Raw genomic sequence first — 13,314 nt, forward strand, 5'->3', positions numbered from 1 at the left:
AGACAATGGTAAAAGTTTCATATCTCTATCTCTTATGGTTTCAGAGGAGTAGCGATAACTCTGTAATTATTCAAAGGTATGAGCCAAGGGGCTATATGTTAAAATGTCTTAAGATAACAATAACTACTACAAGGGGGCCTCAGATCCTTTTGGTATGAATAGATTGAAGAACGCTCTAAATGTAATGAAGACATTGGTAAAAGTTCCAAATCTCTATCTCTTATGGTTTCAGAGGAGTAGCGATAACAAGCATTTCCTTCTCAAAGGTCAATAACTCTGTAAGTTCTGGGAGTTCTTTGACACAGGGTCAATTGGAACATTGTACCATAACTTTTAATGAGCAATTACATAAAATTTAAATTGTTTGGATAACTCCAATAACAAAAAAGTCACCCCGAGCTAAATAGAAAAAAAAGAAGAAGAAGAAGAAGAAGAAGAAGAAGAAGAAGAAGAAGAAGAAACACATAAAGAAAACAAGAGGTCTTTCACCTGAAAGGTGGAAAGACCTAAACATATATGATTGCGCCCATGAGAAAAGGGTGCTAATGACATATTTGACAAAACAGAGAAATAACGTCACAAACATGACGTTACGTCATAACGTCGTCTGAAAAGAGCACAATATATAACCAGTCATCTTTATCGCGTATAGTTTTTATACCTTTTTCTAAATTAAGTTTTCACATTATTTTAAATAATCTCTTATCATACTCTATTTGCACACAAATTTGATTAACTACATGTATTTCTGTTTTACTCCATATTAGCTTATTGCTCCAAATTGGCTATGATTTGGTGAAGTTGAACAGAAATATTTTGCTATTAATTTTATGTCTGCTTCACCCTTCTTTTCTTTTCTTTTTATAACGCATTGATAATAACATATTTGCACATTCACAAATAAAAAACATAATCTTATTTTAAAGAAAGGAAATCATTATTCAGACCATATTCTGCTGATTTCTTATTTTACGCGAGTACTTAATTCCACGATTCAGCAGTTTTCCATCAAATTGCGAGAACATAAAATCGCGAATGTCGAATTTTTATCATAGTTTAATGTAGGTTACATATGTCCAAAAATAAAAGCGAGATTTTAAAATTCGCGAGATGCGCTTCTCACCATTTTACGCGAATAATAATTCCTCTCTTTTAAGTATAATTATGTAGTAACCTACGCTAATAGTGCGTGGATTAAGAAAGCAAAAAAAAAAAATGAACCTAACAAATACATGTTCTTAAATCGGCTTACTTCAGCAAATACCGTTGCCGGTATTGTTTTAACTTTAAACTTATTTTCCTAAATCCTTTTCTAATAAATTACTAAAAATGCAGTAACTAGAAACATTTCTGGTTAAACAAGCTGAAAGAAGAAAGTAAAAATCTATCTAAAGATAAGACCGGTGAAAGTCTGCAGTTCTGCACCCATCTCACCGATTCGGTAAATACTTGTATTGTTTAATTTCTCATGAGTTTAGATAACAGGTGCTTGTGTTTCCTCACACACTCTTAATATTAAGTAAAACGCTGCATTTACATGTACAAAATGAATCTGATATGCCCTTAAAAAAACAATTCCTTGTTTTTATTCTTAACGAGGCCGAGTCTAATTATTTCTACCCTATATATTTTGATGAAATATCTTGCATGAATTTTTACTGTTACATGTATATCAATTGTTTTTAGATAAAAAAAAATATTAACGGCCCCGATTTCCTATGTAGTCTTGAATGTTATCAAATATTTAGATGGCACTATGGGGATTTGTTGAAAATGCGCTAAATCTCACTTTTTCCGCATATATTTTTTTCTTATCTCTGCCCAAGATTTTGTTCGACCAATGGATGTAATGTTTAGAACTGGATCGTGAAGGTTTCGGCTCTGTCAGTATCTATAGAGCTATCATTCACACCTGTTTTCTTATAAATTGGAGAGGCAAAACTGGGTGTGTATAGCAAGCCCAAATCAGACAAATAAATGCTTTCTCTGGTGATTTATGCACGATATGAAGGTGGCAACATTGCCAAAAAAATTGTTTTTAAATAAATAAATAAATGAATAAATATACTTAACATAAGACGCCCTAGAGGTTTATGTAATTTTTTCTGCGATGATCGCTACCGTCATAGCCTGCATGAATCATCAATGAAAGTATTTTGTTGTTTCTATTTACATCCTCATTTTAACAGATTCATGAATTGTTCGTATGAGTAGGTAAAATTAACTAAAACATTCTTAATGTACATCAATACGTTTAATAAACGGAAAGGGTAAATCATCTTAAATGGGAGGTTGAGTCTGACATATTCATGATTCTTTCGTGCAGTCCAGATTTTTCCTAGCTAGGTCGATTAATGTTTCGACCAATTGATAAACCGAGCGTGTCTATTTTAGTCCTGACAGTTTTTAACAGTGTGTGAATTACAGTTAATTATCTTTAAAAATAGAGGGAATCATACTTGGTTGATGTTATTTTATACACAGAAGTTAACTCAATGTACAACTTAATAAAAACACCATTTCATGTTCCTATCGGTGATTTTGTTTTTAATACTGTTGTATGTGTTTTAAAGGTGTTAAACAGTCAAACAGTCAACATCTTTAGTGATCCGATTCAATTTAATGAACACTACTGAATTTAAATATGCAGAAAGTCACTATCTGGATGTTGGTTCCTGAGAATGATTCAGAAATGATGTGATCATACTCTTATACTTTAAAAAAAAAATTAAAACTTCCTGTTTCAAGTTCTATATTTAAACAAAGAGCCAGAACAAAAATGGTCATGAAATAGTACCAAATAGATAAAAGGAAAAGTGATTACTTTCACCTCTAAATTATACATTGACATGATTTCTAAATATACGTTACAAACAAAAACTAGACGATAAACACAATTGTACATTATGTTCATGCATGTTTTTTAAATACAAGATTCTTTAAGTCGCACGCATTATGTTTTAAAAAGTGAGAAACTGTTATCGTGCCAGACCTAAGGTGTCGCAAGAGTTAGGAGTATTTTCCAAACATGAGTAGTTAGTGATAATGTATTACTAAAAATGTTTGCCATCATAATTACAGCTCATATTTTTACTACCATATGTAAAGTTATTGACTCGCTATTATCTGCTTTAATACCGATAAATCATGATCGAAAAAACTGTATAATATTTTTAACGTTGAACCTACCTCATATTTTTTTATCGGAACTTATTTTTTATTTCGATTAGCATTAATTAATCAATAACATTGTAATCGTCAAGACCAATCTCGATATATTTTCATTTTCTTGTGACAATTACTGAAGAACTTGAGAATATCAGACGGTTTCACGATCCCGTCCGAACCTTGGCTTCATTTTCATATTCATTTTAGTCGATGGAGCGGATTCATTAAATTATTTACGACTTTGATGAAGTGTGCAAAATTTACAAATGATATGCATAGCATAAGCTTTGTATTATTGGTAATGGACGGTTGAGATTAATCTTAAACCGATGGTGAAATATACATTCAAAACACGGAATCAATCTCTGCATATTGCATATTTTCTCTATAATACTAAACCTACATATTTGCTGTGAAATAGTCACACACAGATGAAAAGTGTCTGGATGTTATTTTTCAGGTGTGGGCACGCCCGAAATGTGAATAAGCAAAGGCGGTGGGGGGCTTAACAATTGTAGAAAAATAATCACAGCAGTTCGAACAAAAAGGGTCTAGGAAAGAAAAATATCCTATATACACTAAATGGAAAAGACAGTGTTTATGTACATGAAATATGTCCACATAGAATACGCCACTAACTAGTTTCTCGTTGATATCCTCAAATAAACTGACACTAAACAACCGCCATTGTTTTTTAATAATCACTTTTCACTGGCAGGCAACTGTGCTGACAGTAGACATAACAACAAACCTTTGTTTCTGAAACAAATGAATAGCATAGATGCAAGCATACAACTATATGCAGCAATTTGAAAAGATACTGATAACACAGTGCTGTATTTTACGTTTATTAAACGACTAATTCACAGTAATGATTGTTGACTTTGCGTAAGTGAAACACGACGTCATGATTTTCCTCTTGAAAAAGCATCACTGTAAATGGGCAAAAAACTACATTTAGAATAAACGTATAGCCATAACATTTTAGATTTGAGAACTTTAAGATATGTTTAATTCATTTTGTAAAAATCTAAAAATGTGCATAAAATGTCATAAGCCCCCTTTTCTCATGGGCGCAATCAATATATATATCGTTTTTTATTGCTTAAAGGGATTAAAGTTCATTTTTTTGTATTTTTAGTTTCTTGTAATGGGAAATATGTTTCTTTTAATAATTCGTAAAGTTTAAAAGTCAAATATTGAGTTAGAAGCAAGTTTCAGAGTTTAAAATTCAGTTGTTATGTAAAGAAATCATGGATCATGTTAGTGTTAACTACTGTGTAATATTGGAACGAGTCTCAATCAAACAATGTCGAGGACAACAAAATAGCAAATTAAAAGTAAGTAGAATCTGTCGTAAGAGCAATGCAGTCCGCATTAGTCAAACGGCTCTGGCACTTTAAAGTGTTTTCTTTGAAAACTATCACTAAAAACTAATATCAATTACAAAAATGTGTCAATCTAACAAACACGCGCAAGAAAATTATCAATGGATGTTTTGCAACAGGTAATTGATTTTAGTCGATATTTTCTAATGTTAACTGTGTTATTGATGTGAAGACATATCAATAGAAAAATTCTTTTCAGTTTGTAATTGTAATATTATTGTACAGTGGAGCCTCACTTATCCGGACACTTTTGTCCCCAGGCCAAATCGTCCGGATAGGTGAAGCGTCCGGATATCCGAATTGTTATATTTACCTTTAATATTTATGGAAATATAACTCATAAATAAATTACACAATTAAATATTTTGATAGCCATAAGCACTACAAAAAAAAGTTGAGTTTTTTTTTTAAATTAACAAAACAAAATATTGTTTAAAACATTATTTAAGGTATGTTTTTTCCATAGAAAGCAAGCACTACATTCTACAAGGCAACACATGTACATGTACATGGACATAACAATCATGACAATCACTTGGTGATCCACTTTACGCTGACAAATCTTTTTCTTCAAACTAGCGGTGATCGCAACTCTCGCTCTCTTGGCCGGTGGTGTTGACATGTTTGAAGCTGCTTAACATTTGATAATGGATGAAAATCTGTATATATTCCCTTATTGACAATTGTCCAAGCTATTTTTTCATTGACAGAACTTACCCAAGCTAATTTTACGTATCCATCTTTCTATAGAGTTAATTGCACCCAAGCGATATTTACAAGTAGCGTGAACACTCATCCACGCCATGTTTGGCATAAATTATTATTGCACTGTTAATTGAATACACGCTATAATATTAATGTCGATACCCTGAACATCCCAAGCGGTCTTAATAACTATCGTAAACAGAACTCAGTTTGTAATTGTAATATTATTGTACATGTATTTATCAGGGTGAATACTTTGGAGTTTTGGTCGGATAATACTTAGTGTTGTATTTTTCTTAACAAATCGGAGGAGTTAATATAAACACCATACGCTTTCCAGATTGTACATATACATGTTTCATAAAAGATATATTTTTCATATTTTCTACGTTACAATGTATTAAAGTGCCATTTCTCTACACGGTGTTTAGAGAAATATTTTCAATTTATGAGAAAATTGTTTGATGAGTTATTAAATATTAAAAAAGCATTGAAATAAACCCATATATTCTGTTAGGGTCGCACATGAACCAAATCACCTTCCACCTCAGTTATATTCGAAATTAGCTATTGCGTAACCACGAATTAAACTGCATATTTCTATTACAATTAATGAGAAAAAGCATTTGACAATAACATTATTCTTACAAAAAGTCCTGTTTCAATTGTTTACGTTGATTAACTTCATATTACTTTATTTATATAACGTATTAAAGTCAAGAAAATTAGAATAATGAATTTTTAGGTATTTTAGTTGTTCACCAAGAAGATGGTATACGTTTAATATTTGCATATTAAACTGTTGAAATTGATATCATATGAATTTGATAACATTTGATGCATTTGCATCTTATAACGATCGAATTCTTTTAAAGGAGATTAACAGTATAAAAACTATTAGCCAAAGAATGGTGCCACCTGATTCAATGAATATAATATATGTACATGGCTTATATTAATAAAAATTGGTAAATCAAAACATCCGGTGTAATGAGTTAATTATTTGATACCTTTGCTTCCAGTTATTTTTAAATCAAGAGAAGTATTCTCCGTGGTTCCATCAATTGAAGTAGTAAACATTCTTCTTGTTGTTTCTGAATAATTGAAATCAATATCCTGTGGTTGTTGTGTTGTCTTATCTTCCTATGCATTAATGTAAGAAATACAATTTAGAGCTATAAGTGCCGTTTAACGCTACTTTGCTATAATGGAAATCCGATCCAAACTAAGTCACTGTAATGCTCTACATGACTTAAAAACTTTCTGCAAATTGTACAATAAAATTCAAATGCATTTAAAGGTACTGGATTTATTTCCATTTTCTTTATTTTACTGACGAACCTAGTCTGTAAATGCGCCAATTAATATATTCATACAATGTAGTTACCTGATCACGTGGTGTCAAAAGCCTATTCAGCGTGTAAACAAGTCGACTGGTTGTTTTTTATGTGATCAAGTATGGATCAAAATGGTAGTCTATATATCTTGATTTTTTAAAATGTTATTTTATCGAAAAGAAAGGCATGAAGGAATTTTTTTTAATGTAAAAAGACAGTTTTAATGGATTGATTTTGTAAAAAAAAAAAAACACCTTGCTGTCTATTCTCTACCTCGTGCTGTTTCTCTCAATTACTTTTCGGGGTCATGAATTTACAATTTTGGTAGAGGGCCTCATGGACATCATAATCATGCATTTAGTTTTTAACAAATATATATGGGAGTAGAGAAGAAGATTTTCTAAGTTTTAATACATTTTTACTGTGTGGCCATCTTGGCCCCACCCTAGAACCAGAACCCCTGACCCAGGGGTCATGAATTTTACAATTTTGGTAATGGGCCTCATGGACATCATAACTTTGCAACCAGAGTTTTGAAAATTTGGCTTTTTATTGCATATTTGGCCCTAAATTTGGTGCCCACGGGATGGTAGATCCATGAATTTCACAATTTAGATTCCTCTTACCATAGATATGCCTCACACCAAAAATGGTAACAATCAGCCTTATTGTTTTAAAGAAGAAGTTAAAAATGTAAATTGTTAACGTACGTCGCACGACGCACGACGTACGACCCACGACGACGGAAATAGGTCACCGAGTTTACTCAGGTGACCTAAAAACATAAATAATATAATCGTCAATATACTATCATAAATAATTTCTTACATAGTTTACTATTAAAGAGATCAGTTATGTGAATACTTTATTTTTTAAAATAATGGTTTGGTCTTTATAAAGGGACAAATATAAGAAAGTGATGTCATTGTACCTTTGAACAAGAAACAGCAGAGTTTAAGTTGAGACAGCAATATGCATATTGACAATCAGCTGCAGGTTTTGGAAAACTTTCATAAGAAAGACATTTCATGCATTGTTTTATGGTTGTCTGCTCAGCTGTCGTGATCAATTGACCTGAAAAACAGTATTTAAAAATTTGATCCAAATCTCTCAGTAGTGCATGGCGTGTAACACCTATCAATATGTGTTTGAGTATTTAATATTATGGTCAAGTTTAGGCTACGAAACATTGCAATGCAATCAGCTTTATGACAACTACGAGGATACCTGAATGACCTAACATGATACAACGACCTAGATTTCATAATTGTTAGATGAAACGTCACTCAACTTTTATTTCAATAAAAACTAATATCTGCCTTGCAATTAATTAAAATATCTACACATCAAATACTCGCTCCATTCATGAATTTCTATTTTATTTTTGGTTAATTAATTACCATTTCATTAATGAATTTGTTAGCGTATATAAGTCTAGAAATACACATGGTTTTATAAAAATTACCTTGGTCTTCCTTTTGATACATTTCTTTAACTACTCCAACCCAATGCGGAGCCGACCCAATGCCTTTTGTTTCTGCACAAGTCCGTGTGATGTCTGATAGGCTAATGTTTCCTTTTGGATATGTCCCTTGGTCCTTACAGTATTGCTTACCTGTCTTCCAAGTTTCTGAGTCTGACTTTTTAGCTAAAAAATGACAACGATTATCAAGAAAACAGACATACACTCATCAAATTACATTCAAAGCAATATTCATATAGTTTAATTACACCTAAATGTTTTACATGTTCCCATCACCTTACAGACTTAAACACAATCTACATGTAGTGTTTTGATCTGTTTACTGGCTTTTAAAGTGTAAAGACTATCAACTTTTTCATAATATATCCTTAATTGAAACACTTCATTATGTCAGTAAACCAATAAAAGCAAATGTTTCATCTCATCTTTATTTAAAAAATGAACGGCTACATTAGATGTTAAAATAAGAAAGCTACCCTGACTTAAAACAGTTATGTAAATGGTAAAATGAACTTTCATCACTGTATCTTTTGTAAACAAAAAAAAACAAAAAAACAAAACAATATCTATCGTATACAATGGTAAGGCAAAAAGTGCAGTTTAAATATTTTCTGACTTTGCACCTACCAATATGCCAACACTTGACATTGTACATGATTTAAGCATTTGAAAAAAGTTCTACAGTGAAATTAAATTAAAGAAATTTGATGGATAATATTAAACATATTGGAAAAATACTCAAGTATAGGGACATCTAAATTTTAATTCTACCAACCCGATTAATTCTCTCTCTCTCTCTCTCTCTCTCTCTCTCTCTCTCTCTCTCTCTCTATATATATATATATATATATATATATATATAAGCGTCAGAGAGCGACTAAATTTTATAAAACTGAGGCTATTAACAAAAATACTTTGAAAAAAATCAACAGTTAGTTTCACTCTTATTGTTATCTAGCAATAATTTTAAAAAAGATAAATGTGAATTATATAATTTATATTTCACCCAAAGTCGAGGTAGGCATATAAGGTATAAAGGCATATATAACCCTTCCGTATGAGTGTTAGAATGATAAACAATTGCTCAATGTTTTGGATGACAATAATTTTGTCCTTTTATTGTTCTTTTTTTCAAGGCTAAACGGTCACGTTCAAATACATATTTCAGGTCATATTATCCACATATAAAAAGTATTTTGTGATCCTACCTAATGCACTGCATATTGTAGGTAAACTTGTTGAGCATTGGTATTCCCTAAACATCGGATTTCCTCCACATTTGAGAGAGAGACAGTTGCTGGTTACACCCAAATTTGAAAAATCTGTCGAAACACACTTTCACATTCGTACGAATGAGCCTTATTGGCTTTCGTACATATCATTAACAATCATCACATCAAAAAATAATACAGACAAATGTCCCTCGTTATTTCATTAACGTGGTGTAAACAACATATTTGCAATGTTTTTATCCGTTAAAAACTTTAAGCATGAACATATTTACATCTATGCCTCCTAGGAGAAATATAGACCGAAACGACAGCAAAGAATTACCCCCCCCCCCCCCCCCCCAAAAAAAAAAGTTTTGTCGATCATAATATGTTTTTTCTTTTAATCGTATAAGGTAAATCAATAGAAATGTATAACAATCTATAAAGGGGTGGGGTAACTGAAGGAAAAATACATGTGCTGTCTCTTAACTAAATGTAATGTAAATGATTTTATCCTTGAAGGAGTCGAACAATTGTACCATATATCAATTCATGTGTAATAATATTTGTTTCATTTCTATATTATGGATTCGTAGGATGATCATGCAGGCCTCATACAAGGAAAACATACCACTGACCGATTATAATCATAACGTAACGTCCAGTGTCCTGATATCAATATCTAACCTGTAAGGAAGACGTTGAATGCTGACTCTCCCCCACATTCTGTTGACAGATAATCCATTTTGTCACATGTATATGTGCACCTTGATGCAGCTAGTTGGTTTTGGGTGTAATCGAAACTCTCAGATAGGCAAATGCATTTCCCAGCCTAACCAAAAGAAGGTACATGTAATTTTGTATGGTATGCTGGGGAAGAGATACCATATATCCGGGGGGGGGGGGGTGCGTGTAACACAATCTGTGAAAATGGGGGAAATCTGTAACATTTTTAATCTGCGTCGGTCTTGATTTAAAATGTTTCCCATGGAAAATGATATAGGATATAATTTCTGCGTATTCAATTATTTGCGATTTAAAACAGATAGCGAAGAAGCAAAAATTAGATCATCGCGAAAATTACCGGATATACACTATACTATATTTAGTTAACTCTAAATTACATACCTGTACGGCAAATAAAAATATACTTTTCTGGTAGCAGTGATCTTGACAAAGTGGTGGAGAAGAGATTGATAATTGGAAAATATCCATCTCACCATGTTGCAAAAATGTTTCATTGTAGCAACCTTAAAAAAGAGAGTAAACTGCATATTTTTTAATTATTAGTTGGGGGAGGGTTTAGGGGTTTTGGGTAATGTTGAATGTACATGATTAATTTGATACATTTTATAAGTATGCTTTCCAATGTCAAGTGTATAATCTACCGATAATAGCTTTTATTCATCTACAGATAAGACTAGACCAAAAATGTATTTATAAACAAATTTTAAAAGTCAGAAGGTGTCATTTTGCACCTTGGAAAATCATTAATGATTAAGACTTTTGAATATGCTTACACACACACACACACACACACACACACACACACACACACACACACACATACGTAAAAATGTATGTTCATATACACGTAACTAACATATAATTTTCCAAAAACAATATCGTGAGCTGATACCTATGATTTTGATCCAGAGTGATATTTTCTTATAAAATCCTGTCCAGTAAAAAACTGTTGATTCATTGTTTCTCAACGTCAGAGACTGATTCTTTTCCCTACATATTGCTTGTGCCTCAAACCATGTATAAGGTTCTGATTTGGAAATAACTTGAAAACAAAAATCACAATTAGGGATGATATGTTTTCTTCAGAAACTGTTGCAAATTTAATCTGTTGTAACTAATGTAATTCAATTAAAGTAAAGCATTTCATTTTCACCTGTTGTAAATATCAGATAGTGTAACATCCGGCATCCAGATTTCATGATTTGTGCCTAGAATAAAAAATGTCTTACAGAGAATGCATCTGATCTTAAAAGAATCAACAAAGTAAGATGTTCAACATGTGTGACGAGTAGTAGAGATTTTATATGTTATTTAAAAAGATGATATCTCTCTGTATATCAGAATTCATAAATTATATTCTCTGATGTAAGTCTTCTTAAAGATAAAAGACTATTTAACAGCGATCAACAGAATAATTAATCTGTACAGTACTTAATATATGGAAGGACTCGCATCTGATTTCAATTTATTGACGCATGCACACATGTGCCTATGATATCACGATTAATCTCCTATTTTCTTCTGCCCGAAATTAGTTCATTAAATTAGGTGGTATTTGATTTAAGCAAAGTCATTGAGTTACTTTCATTTATTTGATAGAGCATAAACATAGACAAACGGAATATAAATCACTTAGGGCTGTCAACGAGTACTCGAGTACTCGACTATCGCTCGGTCATGGCGAGCATCGACTAAAATTTTTGTTTTGGGGCTACGAAGAAAAAAAACATATGTCTTTCCTCGATGTTTGTGATTTGTAAGTTACACTGTTCCATAGGTGTTCCATATTTTCCCTGACGAAAAATTGATTACGTTTGATTTTGTAGACAAAACTATTGATTTTAATAGAGTGTACTTGAGTAGACATCTTAGTTTTATATCAGCCACCTTACTGTAGATTCAATGCCCAACTTTATTCTGGATATATGTTACATTAAAGTTTTAAATTGTTATAGATAGTTTTAAATTCTCTGAATTTTAAAACTTTAATGTAACAGGTTATAATTTCTGAGTGTTAACTCAGCACAAGTTAATTTTTCTATTTTTAGCATTTTAGAGTTACAATTTTTATTTCAAAATCATTTAAATTTTACTTATTTTAAATGCTTTGTTTTTTTCTCACTGTTAAAAGTTAAACTTTATTTCTTAATCGAGGAAATTTATTGGTAGCGTTTTACTTTTTAATTGTATAACCATGGCATCTAAACAATTTGACACTTTTCTGGAAATTATTTAGTTACGACAGATTGTCGGACAATAAGTTAATTTGTTAAATAAACTGACAAATTCCTCGTTCAGGCAAACCTTTGAAGATAAATTCTTTGTGTTATCAGAGCGACACTTTAGCGACTCGCGAAGATTATTCTATTTTCATTACGTCAGAAAACTTATTTACTCATTTCGGCTTTACTTAATCTTCTCTTTGTTATCATACGTACATCGAAATTCATCTAATTGACTATATCACCTTTTTGGCCTTTAGTAATCAGTGTCAGCTCGTAGAAGAAATTCTGTGAAATTAGCCCGCTAGCATTTAAATCAAGTATCCTGATTGGTCAATGAGAGCAATTCCAAATTAAGCCGGATGGTTGGTGAATTTACTTAATTCACTTTCCATCCGACGTCTAAAGAATAAAGAACTTGTTTTAATTTTACGGAATTGTTTCTCTTTTCCATTAGGTAAGCTTGAATGAAATGTTATCTATTTTCAGTATTTAAGGTTTTCATTATATTATTTTTTTTTTTTTTTTCTGTTGCTAATTTTGATAAATTTTAGTTTGTTTTGTTTAAAATACTTAAGAACATTGATTAACTATATATTTCTTATTATTCGGCGGAACTATGAATTTGTCATTCCAGAATTTTAGTTTTCATTTCTATAAAAAGATATTTCGCGTCATTGTTTATTATGCCATGATACATAATTTTGCTTCATTTCGTCTAAATGTGTGATTTTTATTATTGAATTTCTATGCTGTTAAATGCTGTTTTTATAAAGTTTGAATTCGCCGCGTAATTATTGTAAACCTGTAGTGAACTCTTCAGTGCGAGAAGGTGAATTTAAGAATCGGTAGAAATTCGTCAGCTAAGTAATATTTGTAAGTTATTTCCTCTTTAATTATTTAATGACAACAGTTTATATTTTGTTTTCTAGTTTTCTTGCATTTTATAAGCGTTATGCATTTTCATTCTTATGCGGAATTATCGATCCTTAGATTATAAGCGTAAAAACGATCTCGCTTTCTCGCATTGCGGTGTTTTACTACAGGGTGTTT

The 13,314-nt window shown here is 31.5% G+C and overlaps 1 protein-coding gene across 1 annotated transcript in view; it reads right to left on the reverse strand.

Moving 5' to 3' along the window:
• Positions 1-11,337, reverse strand: part of LOC105333609 (uncharacterized) — a 38,288-nt gene extending 26,951 nt beyond the window's left edge. The window contains exons 1-8 of the mRNA XM_066081602.1: positions 11,193-11,337; positions 10,932-11,081; positions 10,421-10,542; positions 9,980-10,124; positions 9,290-9,403; positions 8,064-8,246; positions 7,530-7,672; positions 6,272-6,404 (exon numbers count right to left, since the gene is read on the reverse strand). Coding sequence (XP_065937674.1) covers positions 6,272-6,404; positions 7,530-7,672; positions 8,064-8,246; positions 9,290-9,403; positions 9,980-10,124; positions 10,421-10,542; positions 10,932-11,081; positions 11,193-11,238 — 1,036 coding nt within the window. The 5' untranslated portion in view covers positions 11,239-11,337. The remainder of the gene's footprint in view (positions 1-6,271; positions 6,405-7,529; positions 7,673-8,063; positions 8,247-9,289; positions 9,404-9,979; positions 10,125-10,420; positions 10,543-10,931; positions 11,082-11,192) is intronic.
• Between the last annotated feature and the right edge of the window lie 1,977 nt (positions 11,338-13,314).

Source organism: Magallana gigas, chromosome 4, assembly GCF_963853765.1.
Source record: "Magallana gigas chromosome 4, xbMagGiga1.1, whole genome shotgun sequence".
Taxonomy (NCBI): Eukaryota; Metazoa; Mollusca; class Bivalvia; order Ostreida; family Ostreidae; genus Magallana; species Magallana gigas.